The sequence below is a fragment of the Lingula anatina genome, chromosome 2 (genome assembly GCF_051362555.1).
Source record: "Lingula anatina isolate TDL-2025a chromosome 2, LinAna3.0, whole genome shotgun sequence".
Classification (NCBI taxonomy): Eukaryota; Metazoa; Brachiopoda; class Lingulata; order Lingulida; family Lingulidae; genus Lingula; species Lingula anatina.
In genome coordinates, this window is record NC_141768.1 from 14,243,122 (window position 1) to 14,267,515 (window position 24,394).

Here is a 24,394-nt window from a genome sequence, read left to right on the forward strand (position 1 = left end):
TGAAATCTAAGAATAAGTTATTATACCATAAATTTATTGAAAATTAAAATTAAAATAATACACAGGCTTTATCCGTATTCTATTCATGCTTAAATATGTATTTCTTATTCTAAAATTGCCGTTGGATAGACAACCAGGAGGCGTGAAAGCATAGGTCTTTTATTAATGCATCAGTTTATTAAGACCGGCATTTCCGAATATGCGCAGATTGTGATGCGCATGACGTCACGGAGTACCATCCCATGCTTGAGGATTTCCCACCGTCTCAACTCCAGACATAGAAAACCATGTGAGCCGGGTCGATGCTGGCAGTCGAGTAAGTGAACAGAGCTGGAAGCGTACAGAGATGGCGTGGACGCCGCTATTACAATACATTGCACTTGGACTAATATTCTGCACACAGATATTATTGAGCAAGGCTTGTAGGACAGATTATACTGATGTAGCTTCACGAGCGTTTTTCGCGAAATATGTATTCGTGGGGAGGGTAGAGACACTTTCTCCAGTTGGAGAGGACTCCTTGTACAATGCAACATTCTCAGTGACAGAACAGCTCAAGGGGAGGATACATAACCAAAAGAGAATACAGTCAGTGACAGTGGGGCCGTTTGGGCCCAAGAACCCTTTGCTATGCATTGGTGATGTGAGGCAAGGGGAGAAATATATTGTATTTTTAAATTCCACATTAGAAGTCTCTGGACTAGCGGAAAGAGCTAGCAATAGAACTATTAAAGAAGCCAAAGGAATTTTATGTAAAAGATGTGGTAAGTACTTGATATGTAATCCTGTGGCTTTTTTCAGGGTGGAGTGTGTTTGTCCTTAGAGCCTATTTCAGCAAAGGAATTAATTCCTTCCTGAATTGGGTCTTGACGGAGAACGGGAGACAAAAATGTCGACTCACCTGTGTAAAGGGGGTGTTCTAAATATTTCAGGTAGTATGTCACCACAGGCATGTGATGTCTCCAGGTAAACAAAAGATATCTAAGGCTAGAGACAATACAATACTTCCGACTGCGCATTTTTTAAAAAGTACTTAAGTTCCAAAATAATTGGGAGAGTAAATTTTGTCATTCAGTGATTCATTATTTCACCTGTGTAAGTGATATGCATGGCAGAACTTTCAGAATTAAAATTCCACAAGCATACCAACATGCTTTAGGGAGGAATTCTTTTTCTTCGTTTTTTATGATGAGCAATTTGAATGACATTTTCAAACACTATGATTTATTGGCCTCTATTTATATACAAAAATGAAATTTTAAATTATTTATGAAGGAATTTGCATATTTTATGAAAGAAGCAGATGTTTTTTGCAAATATTTTACAATAATTGCATATGTGTTGTCTTGCTAAGCTGAGGTATAATCAATTCTATTCAAAGCTTCCCTGTGTTAGATAATGACTGCTTTCTGCGTTTCTACATAGGAAACCAAGTTTGGATAAGATGGCAGTGTGAGTGAGAAAATGTTAAAGATAAGACATAGAGTTTATCACTGTTGGTTACTCAGTTTCTGGTTGCAGTGCAGTGATCAGAAACTCTTGCATACCCAATAAGAGAAAGGTTATCATGCCCACTGCTGAAATGCCACATGACTTTTGATAGTGGGTAGGTTAAAGGTCTGACTAGTTTTAGTACACCAAAGTACTGGAGAAAATGGACAGAATGTACCTGTATTATCTTCACAACATCATGGAAAAAATTTTAGAATAGTTATGCATTCATTACAACATTAAGCAACTAATTTTCTGCTTTAATTTCAAGTTCAGTGTCTTATTTAATTATTGTGCAATAGTACAGAATCAATTTACAATGTAATGACCTATGTCTCAGGTGTGCTATTGGGAATATGAAATTTATTAGATGAATTCCTTACATTTGGATATCATTAAAAATATATATTTATTAACTTAAGTTGGGAATCCACAAAAAGAGAAAGAAAGAAACATCCAAGCATTGCTTAAGCTTATATATCAATCCCAAGCAAAATAATTGACATTGAAGGACAATTTACATCATTATAAAAGTACACCAGAAACCTACATTACACATACATTACTATTGCTTATATCACAATATCATATGACCAAAATGCTTCTAAGGACTTAGTTCCCAAATTGAAAAACAGTGTATGCTTTTACCAGATTAAAAGGTTTATAAAAGTCAGTATTCAAAGTATACCTTGAGGTTTACTTATACTTTGGAAGCAATCCAGGCACTGCTACTGCTGCCTCTGTGTATGTTTTGACTACTGTAATTTGAATATGTTCTCTTAAGTGGGACTGGATTTGGTGATGAGTTGATGACGTGAGAAGAGTTTATTGTCCATGATCAATTTCACTCAAAGGTGATCTTTGCTCTTACTTCTCTGACAGATTTGTTTATTTTAGCCTGGGTAAAATGGTTAATAGAAAGTGCAGTTTGTCGGTGGGTTCTAAGCGAAGAAGCAGCAGCTTCTCCATCTGTATGCTGTGTGCTCTGGACCACTAGGCAGGCTGATGGTGATGCATTGATTTTTCCCATGCAGACACATTATGTCCTTTAGAAATATCCATCTTTGCACGGAGAAGCAATTATTTTTCTTCAATTGGATTTTTGAGGAAAGGGTTTTAGTTTTGATGCTCTTCAGGCTCAGTTTGAGCTTTTGAAATTTCCCATTTCTATGGAGAAATGAGATGGTGGTGAGAGATAAAAAAAGATGTCTGGCTTTTAATGCAGTTTGAATCCCACTGGGAATTTTCCTAGTGTGGTCTCAGGACGTGCATTAGACGATCACACAGAGTAGATAATCATCATGCAAGCGGGGAGACCATAGCCTGGACTAGACACAAAAACACTGAGAAAATCTACTCAGTAGAGAGAAAAAATAATAAACTGGCCCACACAGCACATATATTGCAGATAAAAATTGTCAGTCAAGTGTAGTTATTTCCATTAGAGTACCGCCACCAAAACAGAGCAGTTAAGTTCATCTGGGGCCTTCAGATTTAATGTCCTGAGCACTTTGGTTTAATGAATCATGTTATTTAACCTGAAGCCTCTCAAATGGTTCGATAAGCCTCAGACTATTTAGGATTAAGCACAGACACCTTGTTCCCTGTATTAGAAAGTGTTTTAGCCACAGGAATTGTCTTGCTCCCCCTTTGCTTGTGTATCAGATTTATTGAGAAAACATTACACCTACGCTTACAGTTTAATCTCAGGCTGATATTGCTGTTTGCTTGAAGGTGGGCTCCATCAATACTACATAGAAGATAAAAGGGAAAGGTTTTACTGCAGCACCAGGTACCAAAAAAAATTGGAATTTATAATGGGAACTGTATATTTTCCCATCTTTTCCCTGCCACAGACTGCTTCCTATTAAGCGGTTTGATAAGGCTTAAAGATAAACCCCCAGTTCTTGAGATAGTGTACATTTCTCACCTTGAGATAGTAGTCGCAGCTTGATAACCCCTCCCACCTTTACATACTTAATCAGTTATGACATATACGCTGGAATTTGATTCTTGAAAAGGTGATGTTTATACAAATGACAAATTGACATGTGGATGAATTAATGACTTCCGATGTTGTTTTGTGATTTTTCGTGATACCTTGAAGGAACCAGGTTAGCACCTCTATCTTGGATTGGAGATAGTAGTTATGGCAGAGAGGAGTGATTGTGGCTAGGGGCAACACCCTACTTTTTATTCAAAACCTCTTTAACATACGTGATGTTACAACAATAAAAGGTGAATGGGGCCCACAATTTCATATTGTGTGTCATCCCACGCTCAGATAAGCAGTCTGTCCAGTTGCCTTTTATCAAAGCAATGTAGGTTAGGGCACTGTTCCGGATATGTAGGTATCCCCTTTTATTGAAAAACTAGAGATAAGGATATTTTGCAATAAGTAAGAGTAGTGTACGCAGTTTAGAGGCAAAGCAAAAAGCACTTCAGAAGACATGAAACAAGTTGTGAGTGTGTGTGGTAAACTCCAGAAAGATATATTTTAACACCTGTAGAAAAAAAAATAGCACTGCACACAGGTCAAACCCAAGATGGCAAAGTTTTGTGAAGAATAAAATTGTGTGTGTGGCAAATGTAACTAATTCTTTCCCCCAAATGAATGAATGTGAATAATGTTGGAAGCTGTTTGTCATCTCTCTTTCATATTGTTCTCTCAGTTCAGACTGATTTATTGATCGACAAAGCCTATGTCATTGGAACATAACATATACTTCTTCAAACAAGCCATTTGTTTTGGCACTGTTCTCACACATTTGGCTTACCATCAGTAACTGATTATAGGAAAGCATGTTGCTAATTTTTTCGATGGAAAAACCTGAGCCCCGGGAACAGAGCCCGGTTGTTACTGAATGTGAGAAAATATTATCACAGACATAAGTGAAGTGAAGGGCTCTGCTCTTGTGTGATGACCTTAATTAGTTCTGGGTTTGTTTATTTAAGCCCTTTGTTTTATTAATTAATTTAGTGGAAAACTATAAAGGCCATATGTTTTTTCTGTGCATGCGGTATGTTTTAATCGGAGCTGTGAAGGAGTGGGATTGTAACATCAGTGCAAACACCCCAGGTGATGTTTGTTTTACAAATGGAAAAGAAATCACGGTTGTTCGTTTCCTAGTATGGGTGTAGTGTGAGTCAACTGTACGCATGCAGCCAGTCATTGGCTGGCGGGTTCAACAATTACTTGTATGATTTTTCTTTGAAATTTTCAATCATTGATCATGTTAACTGCTTTTTGCTGGATGCTAAATTCATTGAACTTTTTGATGTTTGAGCGGAACAATAACTTGCATGATTTTCTTTGAAATATTTGATCATGTCTAATGTTTTTTTGTTGAATGCTGAAATAATTGGTTTTTTCATGATGAAATCTTTGCCTCTGGTAACTGGTATGATACAGGAGAAGAGCAAAGGAGGTTGCATAGTTTCATTATGAAGCAGTCATGAGTTGGAAGTGTGTTGCCAGTATCGATAAGTTGCCCAAAATTGAATCCAGTACTCCTGATCACTTTTGTCAGTAAATATTTACATAACTCATCAACCTTTTTTTTTTTTTTTTAATCCTTCGCTTCCCTCTATTTTTCATCGGTTTTGCCAATTTTCCGCCGTGGTCATGGCATCGTAAAACAGGGCTCAGGTGAGAGAGATGTAGTATTACCACTCCAGTTCCTGCCCTCTGATTAGGCACCTGCCTGGATTAGACACAGTACACAGCATGCAGGTGATGATGGAATAGCTAAATTGAGTGAGATGCCTCCCCCCTATCTCACATGCTGTAAGAGATCTCAACTTGGTGATCAGTTTGACATAGTTACATCAGCTTCATACCTGCTGACTTGAGTGGAAGAGTAATGACAGGCAAGAATGTTGATTATAGTGCTGTAACTGTCCCTTATGAGAAGACCCACACATGAACCCACAGCTTAACTGTAATGGAGAGTGAGAGATGGGTAAAGGAGATTCTTGAGTTGTCTGAGAAGAATTATTTTTTCACCCATTATCCCAAGTGACAAACTACCCATTAAGAGCGAAGTGTGGCATAATTCAAACTGAATAATGAATCTTCCTGGGGCATCTTATTGGTAATTAAGTGGTAGATTCTTACCAGATTCCATGCAGTGAGTTAGGTCTTTCTGTGTATTCTAGTAAATCATTTTACTCCACTATTTTCCTGTAGGGTATGCTTGGCCAGGGCAGGCGGGCAGTAGGTTATAGATCTTTTATTTGCCTGGCAAGGCCGATTCTTAGCTAGGCTCAGGCTGGCTAGGGTGTAGGGTATTTATAAAGAAAACAGTCTGTTGTGAAACAAAACACTGGCCAGTAAAATGTGTGTATTCTGACCTGACTGGACCAGGAAAGGTCCTAATTACCTTCTTTCATTATTCTCAGGGTGGGTGATTTACCCCGAAAACAAAGATTTCATAGAAATATGGGCAAACACATTAAGGCCGTCTGTGTTAAGTCTAGTGGAGAGATGAATTTGATACATGTTGATTTTGAATCTAAATATATCTCAGGGGAGATTAATCTCTGCTGTTACTAATTGAGGAAATGATGAGGTGGGTGTGGGAGGGGAGATGGCCCTTATGTTGCACTTTAACTTAAATAAAATGTGTTAATAGTTGATCTTAATGGATTTGTTTAAGTAAGATGCATTGTATCACAAAAAAAAGAAAAAATTATGAACACAGAGAATTCATAGAGCTATTTGTATATATTGCTGGGTGAAAGTTTTTCAATTAGAAAAGGAAGTGTATCTTGGAAAACTGCGAACAAGGTTGAGCCCATGTGACTGTGCCATATTACTGACCCATGCAATGAACATGTACTCTTTTTGTGTTTGCTGACTTTGTGGATTTAATATTAAAGCAAAGAAAGAAGTGTGGAATGGGGCTTTTACCACACCCAGCACCATCTCAAAGCATGTATGGAATTTGCTTGCTCTTGGGGTTTATAGCTTGAGGACAAGTTTAATTAACATATGGCATATAAAAATATGGATATTAAGTCAATATTAGGTGATTAGCTTAGCATAATACAGAGTTTTTTTAACTGTTTTATTTCAAAATTTTGTCTGTTTTCCTGTCAGACCCCTTAGAGGTGACAAATGTGGGGCATTCATTCATGCGCTGCCTCTTGCATTTTTGCACTCAAACAGCCATTTGCCATAACAATAGTGTTTGTACAGTTTATAATACAAATAATGCAGAGTTATCTGATATGTTAAGTAAATTCAACCAAACGTTTTTCATTCACCCTGAACTGATAAACAGGGTCAAGAGACTGAAAAACTAATTTGGAACTTGTATACCTTCTTAATTTGAAGTTTTGTAAAAGCAATGTCTGAATGAATTATTTTGAAATGTTGTCTGTAGAAGCAAATGACTATGATATATTCATGATAAAAAAAGCAGATTACTGTGATAATTCAAGAATAAATGTTTTTAACTTTTTACAAATAGATATATATTCAATTTTTTTATTTTTATCTTTTAGCCAAAATGCCTGTGATAAAAAAGATAAGGGATGTAAGAGCAGCAGAGGGAGACCGTGTTCAAATTCGTTGCCAAGTGAGAGGCAGACCATTGCCTGAAATAACATGGTACAAGGATGGAGAGGTCATACGTAATAAAAAAGGACTAAAAGTACAGAATAAACGGTAAGTTATATCAGTAAAGAAATGGTATAAAACTTTAAATGCACTCAAATCAAGTAGAGGAATTGTAGCTGTGCATTTTGATAAAGTGCTTCGAGGAAAAAAATGTTTGGTTGACCAACAACACCTCAACACTTGTCTTCCACATTTTTCCAAGTCTTTCCTTGGCCACAGAATGACACACACATTGCACACACACATCCATACAGCTGCTTCTAACGCGCACCCCCATCTCACTCCTTAACTACATTGAAAACACTTTAAATGTAGTAAGCTAAACAAGAAATAACAAATCTTCAATCAGTTGCTTATGCTAAAATTGACTGTAATGGTTAAAAGTGCCTCGACTTCTGCCTTCAGGAAATCTTGCACTGTCAGGCATTACAGAGCGATGTAGTTAGCTCGGCATGGTAGCAGCTACGTGTGGAGCTTGCACCAACTTAATTAAAAATCATATCTTTTTTGGCTAGGTTTTATCCTGAAATCCCATGAGTTTCTTTACGTAGATACACAGTGGTGTGCTTTATAGGCATGAATTTTGATTCCTGCTTATCCCCTTCTTTGAGATTGGCCTGTAAGTGATCTACGGTATAAGTAATTCAAGGAGATATAGCATCTGATATGCACTTTCGAGAACAAATTTTATGTGCCCTTTTGAAATTGTGGGAACTTTCCCTCAGTATCTTTTTTTTATTTTTAGAGAAATCCACAGGTAACTCAGAATTGAGAGTCATGAAAATGAGTCATGCCTGCCACCTTTTATTTTAGTTCAGTTAAGCTCATCAGACTTTTACCTCATAGTTTATTGGAAACAGGCATCATTTGAATGAAACAGTTCAAATAACAACTTTTTAAAAATTATCCATTGACCAGTGCAAGTTATCTAGGTACATGCATCATAAGTTACTAGTGCGTAGTTGTTCAAAGAAAATGACCCTGGCGGTCATTTATTTTTGTTTTATTAAAACTTTGAGAAGTCAGGCATATAGTTAATAGGGGGCTATCCGGAGAAAATGTGACATTGCGGTCCCATTCAGACCCACCAGGCAAAGGGTGTGCAAGGAAATTTGAGGAAAAAATTGATTGGGGATGTAGAGAGCATTCTCTGAAATCCATAGCTTTTTTACTTCTTTGAATTTCATTTGTGATAGTGCTTGTTCAATTTACTGTTGATTGATGCTTGAGGCTTCAGTGTTGCTTGTTCCCCCAAAGCAGATTGATTGATTGATTGCTGGACTTCACCTTACTAACATGCCTTTCCCAATGTTTGCTTAAATGTATGCATGGTTTTTTGCTTTATTGCCCTGTTTTCAAACTTTCCAGTGATGGCCTTGTCACATTTCCTACACCTTATTACTATCATAAACCAGTGAACCCATCCCTTATGTATGTTCTCTTTCAATTTCCGGGCCTCCATCCCACCCATTCTCTCCCTACTCCAAAGGAAAAAGGTCAAAAAGGAAGAGAAAGGCTGACGTGGAAGGCTTTGTTATTTCAAAGAATGCTACATATTTCATGATCTAATGTCCCTGTTTGACAGTAAAGGCAGAGCATGGAGCACCATTGTCCAAATTGGAAAAATAGGGATAAAGGAGCTGTCCGTTCCCATGGCCTGGTTCCCTTAAAAGCTTCCATACAAATAAGTGTACATGTCAGATCTATAGAATTGTATGAGAAATGATACTGAAATATTGGTTTAATATTTGGCATTATTAGCATCTCTAGTAGAATTTTGATGCTTAAGCATGAAATCTCATGTATAGATAGAAACAGAAGATTTTCTGTTCTTTTACTACTCATTAGCTTTTAGTTGTCCCACTTTTCACACCCAACTAGAATTATTTATATTGCCTAAGTTTGTGTAACAACTAGCACTTCCTCTATCTATCATTTAGTTGATCATGTAGTTTTTGTTCCTATCTTCCAATCCCCTTTCCTTTGTAGGAATTTGACCTTGGTTTTGAAATCGAATGATACATCCAAGAACTCGGAAACTTCAGACTCTAGTTATGAGTTTGAATTTGAGGATGATGAAAAAGTTGATAGCATTGATAATGGTGGTGCTGCTGCCATAGAGTAAGTCCACATGTCTGTCTTGTCTTCACTGTTATTCTTTTTGGCATGCATTTTACTTATAATATTCACCATTTATTTGGCACAGAATGGTATATTTGATTTTCTCTTTCACAGACACTTTTCTTTGTATTACATGCATGCATTTTTACTTTCTGTTATTATTTTTCATTTCTCGTCTTTTTAGTTGATATTTTACCTTGTACAATAAATTATACCCATGGCATGAGTAATACCTTACAACTAACTATCACAATACAGAAAAGGAGAGGGATTTGCAATGTGTTTTAGCAGGCTTTTCAGGTAACCCAAGGGAAAGCAAAAAGACTACTTGCTGGGCTTTGGTTTCTTGTTTTGTAACATTTTACTTTTACCAATTATATCTGTCTTTTTAAATTCCTTTTTTATGTTATCTTCACAGCAAAACAAAAGTAAAATTCACTCAGATACTGAGGATACGAAGCTTTAAAGGCGCTTATTCTGGAGTCTATACTTGTGAAGCCAAGAGCATAGTGGGGACAAGGACGAGGAGTTTCAACATATCAGCAGAACCTTCCTCAATCCGGGGTAATCCATCAGGCTCCCCTTCAGCACTGCTTCCAGGTGAGAGCACAAACACATAAGTACAGTTATTATAATTCAGTAGATGCTTTCCATTCCTGAATTTCCAGTAAACATCATTGCTGATACAGATTTGGGGTTTAAGTTTCTCCAGAATTCTTCTGAAGTGAGTCCAAGATTGATCCTTAATATGCCAGGAGGCATATTTTGCCCACTGGCCACCTGTTTTTCAGGTATCTTATGCTGACGCTTAGGTCCATATTGGTCAAACTGGTCTTGCATGAAATCCTCCTCCACTGACCACCCATTATACCTTTACAGTTGTTGCTCAATGATCATGTACTTCATTGTAGCATGTCCTGGAAGAAGAGTGAAATAAGAAACTCCTCCTTATGATTATGTTACAATTTCCTTAGGGTGAAGCATGTTTATTTTATTTATTTTTTTTTAAGTTCTCATCGGTGTGGGTGATGATTTTGATTGGTTATTATAAGTAAGGCTTTGTGTCTAAATTTATGAGAATTTTATAAGAAACATATCATAATTCTACTAGTTCTTTATTAGATAGCATACTTGTTTTCACATCTTCCATGGAATGCAATTTTTTCATGGTGAAAAACAAAAATCACTGCTGGCATTTCAGTAATTGGCATTCCAACCATAAGAATAACCAATTAAAATAATATCAGTCAGCATTGTGGATAAGATTACGACAAGAGCAGCCGTCACACCCGTAAAAGATGCCTCCAGTGGAAACAAAAAAAAAAGTTTTATAAAACAAATACAATTGTTGGGGCATAACAAATAAAAAAACAGTCTGCTCATGCAGCAGTAATTACAAGTAATTTTCCAGCATGTTGCGTTTGTAGGAATGTGACCAATTGGTTCGATTCCTTTTTGCTGCAGCGGGACTTTGCAGGTTTGTCCTAGACAACCTTGGCTCTGCCCTGGGCAACCCAGCAGTGCATGACTGGCCGACTGAAATCAGCATATTCAGTGTGAACAGGACTGTACTGTTGAACAGGATGCTGACTGTAAAACAGTGGTCGGAAGAACTCAATTTCCTCAGGGGGTTGCGAATTATCACTTGATTCCCTTAGAACATGCGATATTTTATAGTGAAAGAATAGACCAGAATAGAAAGCAGACTGTCAGGCAATTTCATAGCTCATTAAAGAAGGCTGGACCCTTTAGGCAGAGTATCGTGTTCTTGAAGGGTTGCAGGATAGGTATGCTATTGAAAGATGATGCTAAGTCAACCAGAGCGTTGCAGCTTGCTTGCCCTGCTGTTCCTCATGTCTTGACAGAGATAGATTGCCAGATAAAGTTTCTCTTTCTTAAATGTTAAATGCTTTATAATTAGGTGATAATCAGCAGTGAACACGCAAAGAAATGGAATCATTTTTACATTTAAAAATATACTCACATTTTGAATACCCAATTTCCTGTGGGTAAGTGGGCCTTGGAAAAGATTTACAGATGAATTAAAGATTTTTATGAAACCAAGACGAATACAATTTGTGATAAGAGGGAGACTTGACTAGGAGGTTATTTCTAAATTCTGTCTTTGAAATAAGTCCAAAAGTAAGAAAATAACTGCACAGACTACAGGCAGCTCGTAGTAAAATCTTCAGTCTAGTTGTAACTGGTGATGTTGACTATGTTTGACATATTCTCATCCTCCCAGCCTTTGAGCAGCTCGCTGGTGACCTGTGTGGTTTCTGAAGGGTCACCAGGTACATGTTATTTTTGCACTTGACATCTCTTACAAAGGTTTAATCCAATTTTTTCATTGACAAAATGAAGGATTTTTTGCCCAAAAAATTAATTTATTGAAATATTGTTAATATTATTTTAAAAACTTACTATTGTTATTATTGATTCATTTTCATGAAAATAAATTTTATTTTTGGCAGTCGTGATTTCTGAAGAATGTATCATGATCATAATTTTTAAGTTGAAAGAAAGTTGTGTATAATGTGTAAGGTGTCGTGTTACATGTCCAGTGACCTGGACCACAGCAGCAGACTGGTTTAGACATAGCCAGTGGGCAGAGCCCTGACCTGTCTCTACACTGACATGATAATAACACCTCCGCCTTGATCTTGTCTTTGATGTCACCTAGCCTGCAACATGATGATGTAGGAACATGGCTATCGGAGTGATGATTATGCTGCTTGAATAAACTGGGGAGAATACAGCAGAAAGGAGTTGATTAAAGGGGCATACTTTTCTTTCTTTCTTGTTGTTATTATTTGCCACTTTGATGTTGATAATTGGGGTGTTGGTGTCATGTTGTCTTCACATTTTGTTTGTGTCTTATAAAGATTTTAAAAATGTGTCCTTTCTCTTGTTTTCTTGTTAGATAAAATCAAAATCTCCAGATTAACACCATAGCAGGGTCTCCTCCTAGGAGGAGTACATACATACCTGAAGTGCATGATTTTTTACTACAGTGATTTTCAGTTGATGACTTCAGTGCATCTCACTAAAGTTGGCTGTTAAGAAGAAAATGCTTTTCAGTTTTTCTTTATTTCATGATGCAGTGCTAGATTGTTAATGACTTTATATGCAAATAAGACCTGGGAAAATATTTATAAATTGCATTTCTGTATTTGGTAGAAAATGTGTATCCAAGTAGAACCAAATTATGAATCTGATTTAGCCTTGATCATAATGTAATGGCTACTGATGGTAATCCATTATAATTTCAGTGTCTTTGGGTTTCAGTAAGTTTTTTTTTTTTTTTTTTTTTTTTTTGACGGAACTCCCCAGGCACTGGTTGTTGTGTGTATGCAACAGTTGACATTTCACTACCTAATTCAGCAAATACCCTATGGAAGACACTTCCTTCTTTTACCTAAACCTGGGAAACATAGAACAGGAAATTGCAGACAAGAGCAAGTAGGATAGAGGCTTTACTGGTGGTATCCTCTTAAAGTGTATTCCAGTGGCTCCCAAATCTCCCCAAAGTCCACTATTTTGTGAATGGGCAGGCAAATTTCAAAGAGTGTACAGCCATTGTTTAAATGAGAATTATATACCTTAAGAGATTTGTACCATTGATAGTATTTTTCTATAAAATTGCAAAAAATCTCCTTAAGATTAAGATTAAATTGGTATCACTATAAGGTTTTTTGGTGGGGAAGAGAAAAAAAGGGAATTGTTTTCATTTCAAAATGTCTCCACTCTTTTTTGGCACAGAGTGGGGGTCATCAGGAGAAATCTGTGTTAAAGCTTCCAAATGGGTGAATATAAAAAAACTTCCAAGTTTGAAAGACTCTTTCAGTGCCTGTGTGCTTGTTAGCATCTTGCCTAGATGGGGTCAGTCAACAGTTGCTGCTGTGAGGACAAGCAGATTGAGATCCAGAAAAGTTAAAGTCAAATGAACGATAGTTTTAATCGGTTGTGAAAGCAACTGGTGCTTGTTAGGTAGTAGGAAGAAGTTCCCAGTCAATTTTTCCTGCCACCTTTTGAACCAGGGAACTCCTGCTTCGAGTAACAAATGGAGAGTTCCTGTTCACTAACTGCTGATCACACGTTTGACAGGAAGTTCTGTGGGGACTGAATGACTTTAGAGGCGAATTTGTTGGTGGCACACTCCGAATCTATTTCTCCTGCAATGTTTTCTGTTTTCCATTCTTCATTTTATATCATGTTACAAACAATAGGCATGTGTATGGAGAAGGGGTGTTTTGGGGATAAAAGTAAATGCCTTAGAAGTTTAGAATTTACTAAAAAAATTTTTACTTTTGAAGGATGTAATTTAAAGAATGTCTTCTTTGAGGTTGGATTAATCTAACAGACTGGTGGCTGAGTAATGTATAGCCTGTCTGTTTTAACTTGAAGCTAGTCTGGTCTTTGATGCTCCAGTGTACAGATAACAGATAATATGAAACATGACTGTTTGACGTCAAAAGCCAAAACTAGATACTTTTGTACAGAACAAAAAGAGTAGAAAGTCAAAGGAATAGTTGTAGTCCCCATAGCAAAAAAAAAAAAAGAGAGAGAGAGAGAGAAAGAAAAGAATGCTAGAAGTTGTTACCTCTTAGCATGTTTACAATGTCTTGCTCATTTTATTTTTTCTTTTTATCAAGGGTTCCAACTAGACGAAGCAGCATTTTATTTAACTCTTTTTCATTTATTTTGACAGAATTTCTTCTCTCTTTTTACAGGCACTACAACGCCATCTCAACATATTAGAAATTGTCCATCAGTGGAAGCACAAAAATATTGTTTTAATGGAGGAACATGCTTTATTCTCCCTATACAACCCAATGAGTGGCATTGTATGTAAGTATCTCCTTCACAAAATACACACTTGTGAAAATAGTAAATAACATTGGATTACAGTTATCAACCCTATGTGTTAAATTTACATGTAGTCCGTAACTTTTGTAAATTGCACATGAATACCAATTCACTATTTTTGATGTAAAAAAAAAAGAGTAATGTAGAAACTGCTGAATACTGACAAATTAAATATTTGAAGATTTAGAGATGGACCGATATTTTTTCATAAAATTTCTGTTTATAAAGTGTAGGCTGCTTGCATGCATACACACACACACACAAGCACTCAAACTTTTCTTTGAATATGTGGCCAAATTATAAGATTGATATCATAGAGCATAGAGTGGATGAAGATTTATCTTAATTAGGCACTAACCCTGTGAGCTTGGCAGCATGCTGAGCTGAGCAGGTGGTGTGAATGACAGAGATAGTTGAGGAGTGCATGTTGGATGCACCCTGCATGTCAGAGAACCAGTGGCAACATGAATCTGAGTGCTCTCTGGTGAAGGGAAGCCTGTGCTGTTAAAAGTTTCAAGTCACCACAGGTACTCTGACACCCAGGGTTGTTAATGGGGCATGAAGGATAAAAAAACTTAACTGAAATTAGTGGTGAAAAATAAGGAAGTTTGTTGCTTTGGTGTTCAGATAGCAATAACCTAAGCATATTCTGATGACTGTTTGTCAGCGTTAGAATCAAATCAATCAACAGTCCGATGAGCTGATAGGTTTGTAATGTGAAAAGCATTTCAAAAGTTCCCTTGCTTGTGTGCTTTGCAACTATACGTCTGGCATATTCAGTCTACATCTCAGGCCTAGATGTCCATAGCATAAGAACAGGAAAAAAGTGGGGTGGGAGGGGGGTTCTTGATTGCTTACATTGCTCCACCAGCCTATAATAATGATGCAAACAGTTATAGCATGTAGCTGTAGTGATTTATAGCTTACTGACAATGTGAATTAATTTATATTGGTAATGATGAGGAATAACCTTGTCTCTAGAAATGGACTAGCTAAGAAGATAATTCATCTGATGTGAACGATTGCTACTAGGTGGAGTGGTGTTGTATTTAAAATTAAAATGCATATTAGTACATAATAGTACAGATTAAATTTAACTTAGTACACAAATATTCATATATATTGTGCATGTAACTAACTTACTACTGTTGTGCAGATAACACTGCAAGTTTCATGTACAATTTCGACTAATCTTAACAATGATTATAACATTGGTATTGGGTTTATAATAATAGTTGGACTGCACTAAGATTTTCTACTTGGTGTCTGTTGTTATAGGTGCCCTATCAATTGGAAGGGCAAACGATGCGAAACTTACCATCACACAGCTGGAAAACCAGTTTATTCTCAGCCATCGAGTATGTATAAAAACAAACATAGTCGTTGTCATCTGTGCACATTCATTTTCACTAGCATTACCAAAGATCTTAAAGCATGGCATGGTTTTGTGGTATTAATGTTTATTTTGTTATTATTTGTTTATCTTTTGGTTTATTGTATGATTTTGAAAATTATTGGTGACTAATCATTATTGCATGTAGTTTTCAAGTTATTCCTTCCCCCTCATGCACTCATAAGCCAGAAGACATCAGCTTGCTCAGTTTGCATGGAGAGTCAACTTTATTTCTGTTTTTTATTTTGGGAATTATTTTATTTTGGTTCATAAGGAATTTTCGTGCAATCCTTTTTATTATTATTTTTTTTAACGTCAGTTTGAGGTACTTTTTAAGATTAAGACCCCTATTTTGTTACCCCAGTGCACCCTTTTCTTTTGAAGTTTCTTTATTAATGATAATTATGGAGTAGTTTGAGAATTATTAGTATTGTCCAGTGCACTTTCCTTGTTATCCCTGTCCCCTGATATATATGTAGTAGAAAAAAACTAACATGCATGTGCTAAGTGCATATGTCAACTCATTTTCATATCCTCAATTAGAATGATTATTTGCCTTTAAATTTTATAAAGAGACATAAAAAGGAATAAAACTGTAATGAATACCTGCAATATGTGAGGTCATAGATATTATGATTAAGGCTTAATGCCAGTACATGTCTTGCTTTAAGATCATTGTTTTCGCATAGTGATAATGATAGTCTTTTATGATGTTTTTTCCCCAGACCAACCAGCTAACCAACTGCTGCTGCTGCTAATACGACCTTATGCTTCTTCTGTTTGTGTGTGTTGAACAGTATTGAGTAGTTGCTAAACTTTCCATTTATTTTGTTAAATTTCAATAGGTGCCCACAAGTTTTCGCTGGAAAGCGGTGCGAACTATCAGTTCCAGGGACAGGGTCAGTCGTGACCAAGAGTATGTATCCATACAGCATGACATATTTGTAGATGGCACCACTTGCATGCTTTCCCAACACAACCACCATATGATCAAATTATGCTCTGTACTATGATTTTCTTTTCAATTTTAATATTTATTTGCTTAGTTCATGCAGTATAGAATACTTTCTTTCTCCCCACCAAAACAAAGTGTCAGTATTCCAAAGGATCTTTCAGTGCAAAATTTTTGAAACATTTGTCAAAAGAAATTTGAACTCCATTGGAATATTGGACTATCTATCTATGACATACATCATAACAATATTATTTTAAGAAGGGATTCAACTCCAATCTTTTACTTGTCTTGCCAACCCTCCCCCCATATTTTAGTCCCATTCTCTGTTTTCTTTCTTTATATAGATAAGCCATTTTAGTAGTGTATAACTTTTATTTATTTTATTATTATAATTTTCTTTATTTAATTTTATTTTTTGCATGGTTTATTTTACTGGTCTTCTTTTTATTTACAATGAATTTATTATTACAGATACATTGCATGCTTCCTGTACCAGGGAATCCCCATCACTCTTGGAATGCAATTTTTTCTTCTATTTTGAGTTGTTTCTTTCATTGAAAGTGGATATTGCACTTAGTCATATACACAGTTTAAATGGTATTTTCGGCTGCTTTTTAATTTGATGCATTTTACCAAAAAAAAAAAAAAAGGCTATTTACCCTATTCACACTGGCAGTTTCGACCGCAGTTAAGGCCTAATCGAGGTCCTATTGGGGTTTTACTTTTCTAATGTGAACACACAACATACCCCTCACCGCATTCCAAATAACCCCAGATAAGGACTAGGGTTAAATCGGAGTTAACTTTGATTCGCTGTCAAATTTGAAACCCATGCACACAAGCAGGCAATTAATTTCGCGGGAAATTCTGATGGTGCTGACACTGATTGTACTTATACATATATATCTAGCATTTAATAATGGGCTGCAGTAAAGGAGTATTTTGGCCTGTGGAGGCTATCAAGTCCTGCTCTGCATATGGTCTGTGAGCGAAATACAAAAATGTTGGAGGAGAGTGCCAAAAACAAAATATTATTCTGTTTCTAATGAGATCAGTTATGTGCATGCTTATTCAAGCGTGATTCAATTGGAGTTGAGTCAACTGCGGTTTACTTGCTAGTGTGAATAGCCTTATTGAGTTTTAAATACCTATAAAACAGATAGGTAAAAGTGGACTGTGGCAAAAGAAAACTCTCAGCTGTTGTTTGTTTACAGCGCATAGACTAAATCTTGCACTGTATTTGGCACCAGAGCTTCTTAAATGTACATCATTTGAAAAGGCAGCCTGTAGTTTATTTACACCAACTGTCCCAGTGATATCAAATACAAAGTCCTCCTGCAGCCGTCCCTGTGGTCTAAAAGCAGTATGTTACACAGTTTAAAGGCCCAGTATACTGCAGTGTATGTTTCAAGGAATGGAGATGGGTTGTTTTACAATATTATCCATGTGCAAATGTGTAGGCTCCTGCCTCACTCACACTGCAGGGGAGCCACTGTTCCAGTGTGTATGCTCAAGTATAGATGGTAACAGAGGTGGCCCAGGGTTTATGGAAACATTTCTGTCAGTCATGTTGTGATCCAGAACGTTTGACTCTATAAACAGTCTAGATTTCTTGATGGGATTTTGCATGAAAAAGTCCAAAAAGAAATTTTTCACAAATTGAATGGGGAAGAGGAATAGTTTGAGAAAATTTTTTTTCTGTATGGCACTTTGTTGCTGTTGACTTTGGACTTTTTTTTTCTTTTGGAAGGATCTCTTCAGAAAAACAACTTTTTTTGCATTCCAAAAAGACCAGAATACTTAACGTATACTTGACACTTACACTTTTGAATAGGGAATTATTTGCACGAAGGAAATATTTTTCTGTTGCAAGGATGAAACTGAAAGGTTACAATTTGAGTTACCAAATTTGTAAAAAAAAAACAGATAAGCCACCACTGTCTCCATTAGATACTTTTGCCATATGTACATCATGAAATGGGTGCTAAATGCACACCTATACTGTATACTTTGCTGCATGATGCTATGCAAAATATGATAAGTGTACTCAATATATTGCTCTCATTGTACTTTTCAAGATTGGTTTCATTGTCTTTGAAACATCAAAGATCCCATTTGAAATGTTTCACTCATGTAATGTGGTGTGTTTATAGTCTGTACACAAAGTAATTATGCCAGATATACAACACAGAGCAAAGGGTACTTCTAGGTCATTTTACAACTAGTTGTAGCCCATTTCATGTTTCTGTGGCTTCAAATTAGAATGTATTATTTTTTTGACCTGAAAGCGGCAGGGCACCAGAAGTGCACAGACCTAATTGCAGCTATTTGGGCTTAATGTTTTCCGTTTCACAGGGGAAGTTTTACAAAATGTCTCTCCAAACCTGATGCAGTTGATCCAGGCAACACCACATTGCAAGGGTATTGACCTTGAAACTTGGTTCTTTGGTGGTTGAGAGAGAATCTGTGGTTTTCAATGAACTTAAAAGCAGGCGTTTTAAAGACTGCATCTTTTAGTTTTGAGAATTTTTTTCAAAATTTGCAAATGTTTTGTGTATAAGATAAAAAAATAAAGGAATTTTGTATTTATTCACACAAAAATTTAATTAATTTGAATTATGTATTTTTTTTATTATAATTGTAGGTGCTTGGGCCACAGAAACTTCCATAGTTGTTGCATGCGGAACTCTTGTTGTACTGATAGCAGTAGCAGCCGTGGTTGTGATCATACTCCAGAGAAGGTAAGAGTAAATACCCTCTGTTCTATGAAAAAATAATTACACGAATCATAGAAAAGCAGTTTCTGATGTAAAAGGTGAAAAAGTCTCTCGAATATTGATCTATTTTGAAAATTACTTCAGCACCTTGAAGTCTTGTGGGAGATCTTATTGTGTTTGGTTACTTTATTCAGGATAATCATACTTTCTGTTTATTTAATTGTTTTTTTTTTTTTTTTTTTTTTGCCATTCTTCTGCAGGCACCACCGCCGTAAGAAGTCCCAGTTTGCAGCAATGTATTTTAAAGGTGGGGCCGCAGGGCAGGATGACCATGGGCAGGACATCTGGCTGACCAGAATGACCAATGTAAGTATATATGTTACTTCATGAATATGCTTATCCCTACAAAGTAAAATTTACAACAGCAGAAAAAAAATAATATTAACTAATTTTTTTAGTTATTATCACTATTCATGTAGATGTATATACACTCTTGAACAATGGAACTGCCACAGACATCTAATTTAAATGAAGATCTAAGTGCCTTCTGTTTCTTTGATATGTATCATTGGAAAAGTACTGTTGAACAGTGCCTTGGTCTGCTGAGATTGCCTGTTCTTATCTTCAACCTACAGAATTTTTACATAATAAAGTGGGAGTTTTCATGTCATATTTGAGACAATCTTGATGAATGTCAGTTGAGCGTTGCCTCCGCCTGCTGCCATTGCTTGTTTGTATATTCAACCCTACTCCATTTTACATAACATGAGAACCCCTGGGATACATGTTATGAGGAAGACCAGTTGAGTGGTGCCTCTGCTTGTCAGGTAGTGGCTGTTAACATGTTCATCAGACACCTGTCTGTTGGTTTACCTACCCTTGTGGGGTGATTAGAAGTGCTAAAGCAGGAAATAACTGCATACTCAGCATAGAAGGACAGGGGCATATGGTTGAGTGCAATAGTTAAGCTCATTTCCTCTTCCCCCCTTACATAAAACAAGTAAAAAGTTAATTGAGTGAAAAACCACGACAGAAATTTGTAGTTTGGCATCTCTCCCCCTTTCTTTGCAGCAAGCTCTAAGTTTCCTCATTATTACTAGTTTTAGGTTTTTTGCTTTCTAAATTACAGGTTTCCCCTCACTTCATTGCAGCAAGTTAGGATCATTATTACCCACAAGTTCTTGACTTTTTTGTTCTCACCGAACATTGCAGCACATTCTAGTTTTTTTTCTACCCTCCATGGTCTGCAACAAGTATACAAGATGGAGCTTTCAGAGCACTGTGCAAATGTCAAGCTATGTTAGCGGAGTGCACCTAAAGGTCTACTGATCAAAGATGACCCATTGGCTCCATGTTAAATGTACCAAATGAAAGTTACCAGTAATCAGATCACAAATGAACACACAACATAAGAAGATAAACGAACAGTTAATGTGTTTATAGTAGTACAGTATAACATCACCAAATTGCTTCAAACTCTTGCCTCGTTTAGAGAACTTTCCATTGGTGCTTGGATCTGGGTAAATTGTTTAAGGTACTGGACCATCCAAAATGGACAGATTACAGACTGACAGTTAAAGTTAATTTATTTAGACAATCTGGCTGAATTTTCAGTACTTTTGCAGTTGATAAATATCCAATCCAATATAGAAGACCCAGGGTGGTTTTCTAAGCCAGCTAATGAGCTGTTAAATGATTGGTAATTGATTTGTTTTGGAGCCGAGTGCAGTTCCCTAGCTCTAATACCCTTGATGTGGTTTTAGGATGAGTCAGATGGCTGAAATTGTATCAAGGTGTTTCTTTCTGCAAAGATGGTACAGTTTTGTCATGTCTTCCTTGTTCAATTGCTGTGACTGAATAAAGAAACTTGTTTGGAAAATGTACTTTCTGAATTTTAAACTGCACTTTGCTGAATTCTTTTGTCTGATGCCTTCCCATTAATCTGTTGTTTGTCAACCTTGCATGTGGTAACGAATTGATAGAAATGGAGAAATTTGGTAGATCATTTCCAGAGGAGATTTCTGTATAACCTTGCAATGAATGTTGACACAAAGATGTAACCTTAGTTTTTCATGTGTGAGGACTTCATTTACCCCTCAGTGTATTACCATGACTATTGTGCAACTTGTCTTGGGAAATTATTCAAAAATCTTCTGACTGGAAATTGCCTTCTGTTATTCATGGCGTTTTTCTCTCTTCCAAAGAGATTATCTGAAGTTTTTTTTACGCTTCTTTAGATTCTTTCATGTTCTTTTTATGCTACTGCTTGTAAGGATCTCACTGCCTGAGATTTTTCTCAGTAGGTAACCAACTGTGCCAACAGTGATGTTATGTAAAGGTCTTCCTAAATCCTTAAGAAATTATGGTAAATAATTTGATAAAAGAGTAAAAATTTGCTTCAAACAATTTTTCAAGGCGTGCAAAAACAAGTTTAATTTCTGAAATCTGGAGATGATATTTCAAAGCTTTTACCCCCCTTCATTGCTACTGTTTGTATAATGTCTCAGCCAGTACTTCCAAAAAAATTGCCAAAAAATTTTTCCCTTTGGAAAATTTAATTTTGTATCAAACGCTGCAAGCACTGTTTTTGGATCCAATGTGGCCTTTTGAAGCTGGTGTTGTAACCTTCTAACTGTTGAAGTCTCTTACTGTAATAGTGATGATTGAAGACCCAAAATAAGTTGTGTGTGGTGTTTTCTCTGGTAGATATCTGTTTTCACAGCTGGAATTCAGACAGAGGGACATTTCATCTGATTGACATTTTGCTAAATGCGCTGATGCGTCTTTGTTAAAAAATACACTGATTAGAAAGTGATATATGCAGACATTTTGTTTCATGTAACTATTGCTGGCTTTTCCTTTAATACTTTAATCGATAAAATTATCCTAGGCTATCTGGCGTTGCTACCTAGGGGGTATGTTTATACTGTAGAAATCTCTGCGAGCTGTGCACCTTCACACACAGTTGCCACCAGGCACCAGTATGTACTGATTGACATCCCCGTTAAGAGTCCCAGACACCAAGTTCAGGTGCACAAAATTAACATGGCAGAAACTAAAATTTGGAAGAAAATTCTTCACAGACTCTAGAAACAGCTTGGAAATTGGACAAGAATCGGTCAGGACCTTTGCTGCACTTGGTTCACCATCTTTTGTTAAAATTCTTCAGTTGCCACTCCCCATGTCAATTTAATAAGATTTTATGTTATCTTGTCAGTTGTACAGGCAGTTCCAGTTTAGATCTTATCAATTTCCTGAAGGATTGGTTTTTATTTGTACCCATTCATAGGACTGCTGCTCATTTCTCCTCACCACTAGACTATTTTGTTAAAATTAACAGGGTGAGAATGGCATGTTTACTCCCAAAAACTGGGTATGTTTATTAAAAGGAGTAACAGCAGAGAGACCTAAAGCTCCAAAGCCATCCTTTTTCCATGGAGTGTAGATGAAGAAAAGACAAGTAGTTGGCACCCTTACAGACATGAATGTAATCATTTATGTCTGGGAAGAAAGGAATTAAATGTTTTAAAACCTGTGGCTTGCTGATTAATTCTTAGCACAATCCCAGTACAGACCAGGTTTTCTTACTGTTGACCAGGGTGTGTTTACAGTGATATTCAGATTGTATATGCTAGCCCACTCAAAGACCTATGGTTTATTTTGACTCCTAACATTTGGAGAGACTCAGTATTTTCTTGGGTGTTTTTAGCAAATCAACCTAGGTTGAGGTCACTGAATGTTCCAACAAATTTGGGAATAAATGTATAAATTCCATGCGTGAAACAATGTTTGGTATTTAACTTTCTCAAATATTTACAACTCCTTATTGATCTCAGATTAAAGTCTTCCTTATATCAATTTACAGACAAACCAGCCTGGAGCTCTCGACCCTAACAACCAAGAGAGTTCTCCTTTGATAGCCCATGGCTGCACGAACCCGCTCGGAGATGAACCCGATGGCCGCAAACCTCCAGCAACTGTTGCCGAGCCGCAGGACAGCTTGGAGAGACAACAGCGAGGTCGGCTGCCTGCCGTGTCAGAAACTCCCAACAGTATGCGCAAATATACTGTCCACCAGAATATGCCTATTCACCCTTTAGTGACTGCAACTGTTCACGCAAAACCGCCAGAACACCAAGAACTGAAGAGCAACTCTCCTTCGCAAAACTCCAAGACTGAGTCACTGCAACAACGTATGCACCACAGTAGCGGTAGTGAGGATGATGCTGAATCTCCTGACCCCACAGGTCGTCTCCATGGTAACAAAACTGGAACAGGCCTTCCTCTTGAGATTGACGACTACATTGAACAGCGAGGCAGCCCTATGATTGACAGCGACATGGAGGTCAATCCTGCAGACAGTGAAGTTGACCTGAATATGGGAAGCCAGGATGTTCACCATCCAGGTCGACATCACCGTCGCTATGGCAGCCATGACCAAATGGAATCAGAAATCGATGCCAATGATGAAAGTTTCGAGGAGGGAGATCACGATTTTCATGAGCAGCTTCTCAACGGCTACCTGAACAACTTAGGTTCTGCCAGCAGCCCTTCCCAGATTAGAGTTCCCAAGTCACCAAAGACAGATGAAACTGCTAAGGCCTATGCTTACGATAGTGATGATGATGATGATGATAATGAAGAGGAAGTGGAGGATCCACGGGTGCATTATCATTATCCCAATCCCAAGTTCACCACTTTCCAGCCGGGTCCCAGAACAGGTGAATATAGTAATCAATATAGCAGACCACCTGAACAAAAGTATCATGCCTAAGACCAAACGCTGCGAACTGCCTTTTTTATAAGGACACTGCCATGTTAAAGTATATCTGACCTATTGAAAAGGTTGTCAGACATTTTAACTTCCTATATTGTATATAGATTTATATTATCTGACATGTATGTAAATTAAGTGATGTATATATTAACATTTGTATATTAATGTTGCATATGTCTGCACTATTTATTGCATGTGTGTTACACACAAATGCACCGCTATATTAAAGAGATGTTTATGGATCTACATATCTGTAACCTTATTACATATACAGGGTTGATGAATTGCAGCAATTGATTCAAATGTCACCATGTAACCTGTATTATTCTTGTGATTTCCATTCATATAATAATTATATTGTAAAAATAATGATTTTAACTGTTAGACACTACAATGTTGACTTAATATATCATATATACTTATTTAAGACGTCTGTTTTCTTCTTTTT

General features: G+C 36.8%; 1 protein-coding gene across 3 annotated transcripts; it reads left to right on the forward strand.

Moving 5' to 3' along the window:
• Window positions 1–216: 216 nt before the first annotated feature.
• LOC106162712 (uncharacterized) lies at window positions 217–24,394 on the forward strand. 3 transcript variants are annotated; one of them, XM_013540088.2, is made up of 9 exons: window positions 217–764; window positions 7,000–7,162; window positions 9,104–9,235; window positions 9,654–9,835; window positions 13,969–14,086; window positions 15,383–15,462; window positions 19,097–19,193; window positions 19,430–19,535; window positions 23,035–24,394. In XM_013540088.2, the coding sequence occupies exons 1-9, from the start codon at window positions 347–349 to the stop codon at window positions 23,941–23,943; spliced, it is 2,205 nt and encodes a 734-aa protein (XP_013395542.2). In that variant the 5' UTR covers window positions 217–346; the 3' UTR covers window positions 23,944–24,394. The 3 variants fall into 3 exon arrangements, with proteins under 3 accessions (XP_013395542.2, XP_013395543.2, XP_013395544.2); XM_013540089.2 differs by lacking the exon at window positions 15,383–15,462 and adding an exon at window positions 16,343–16,413 and having other exon boundaries at window positions 218–764; XM_013540090.2 differs by lacking the exon at window positions 9,104–9,235 and having other exon boundaries at window positions 218–764.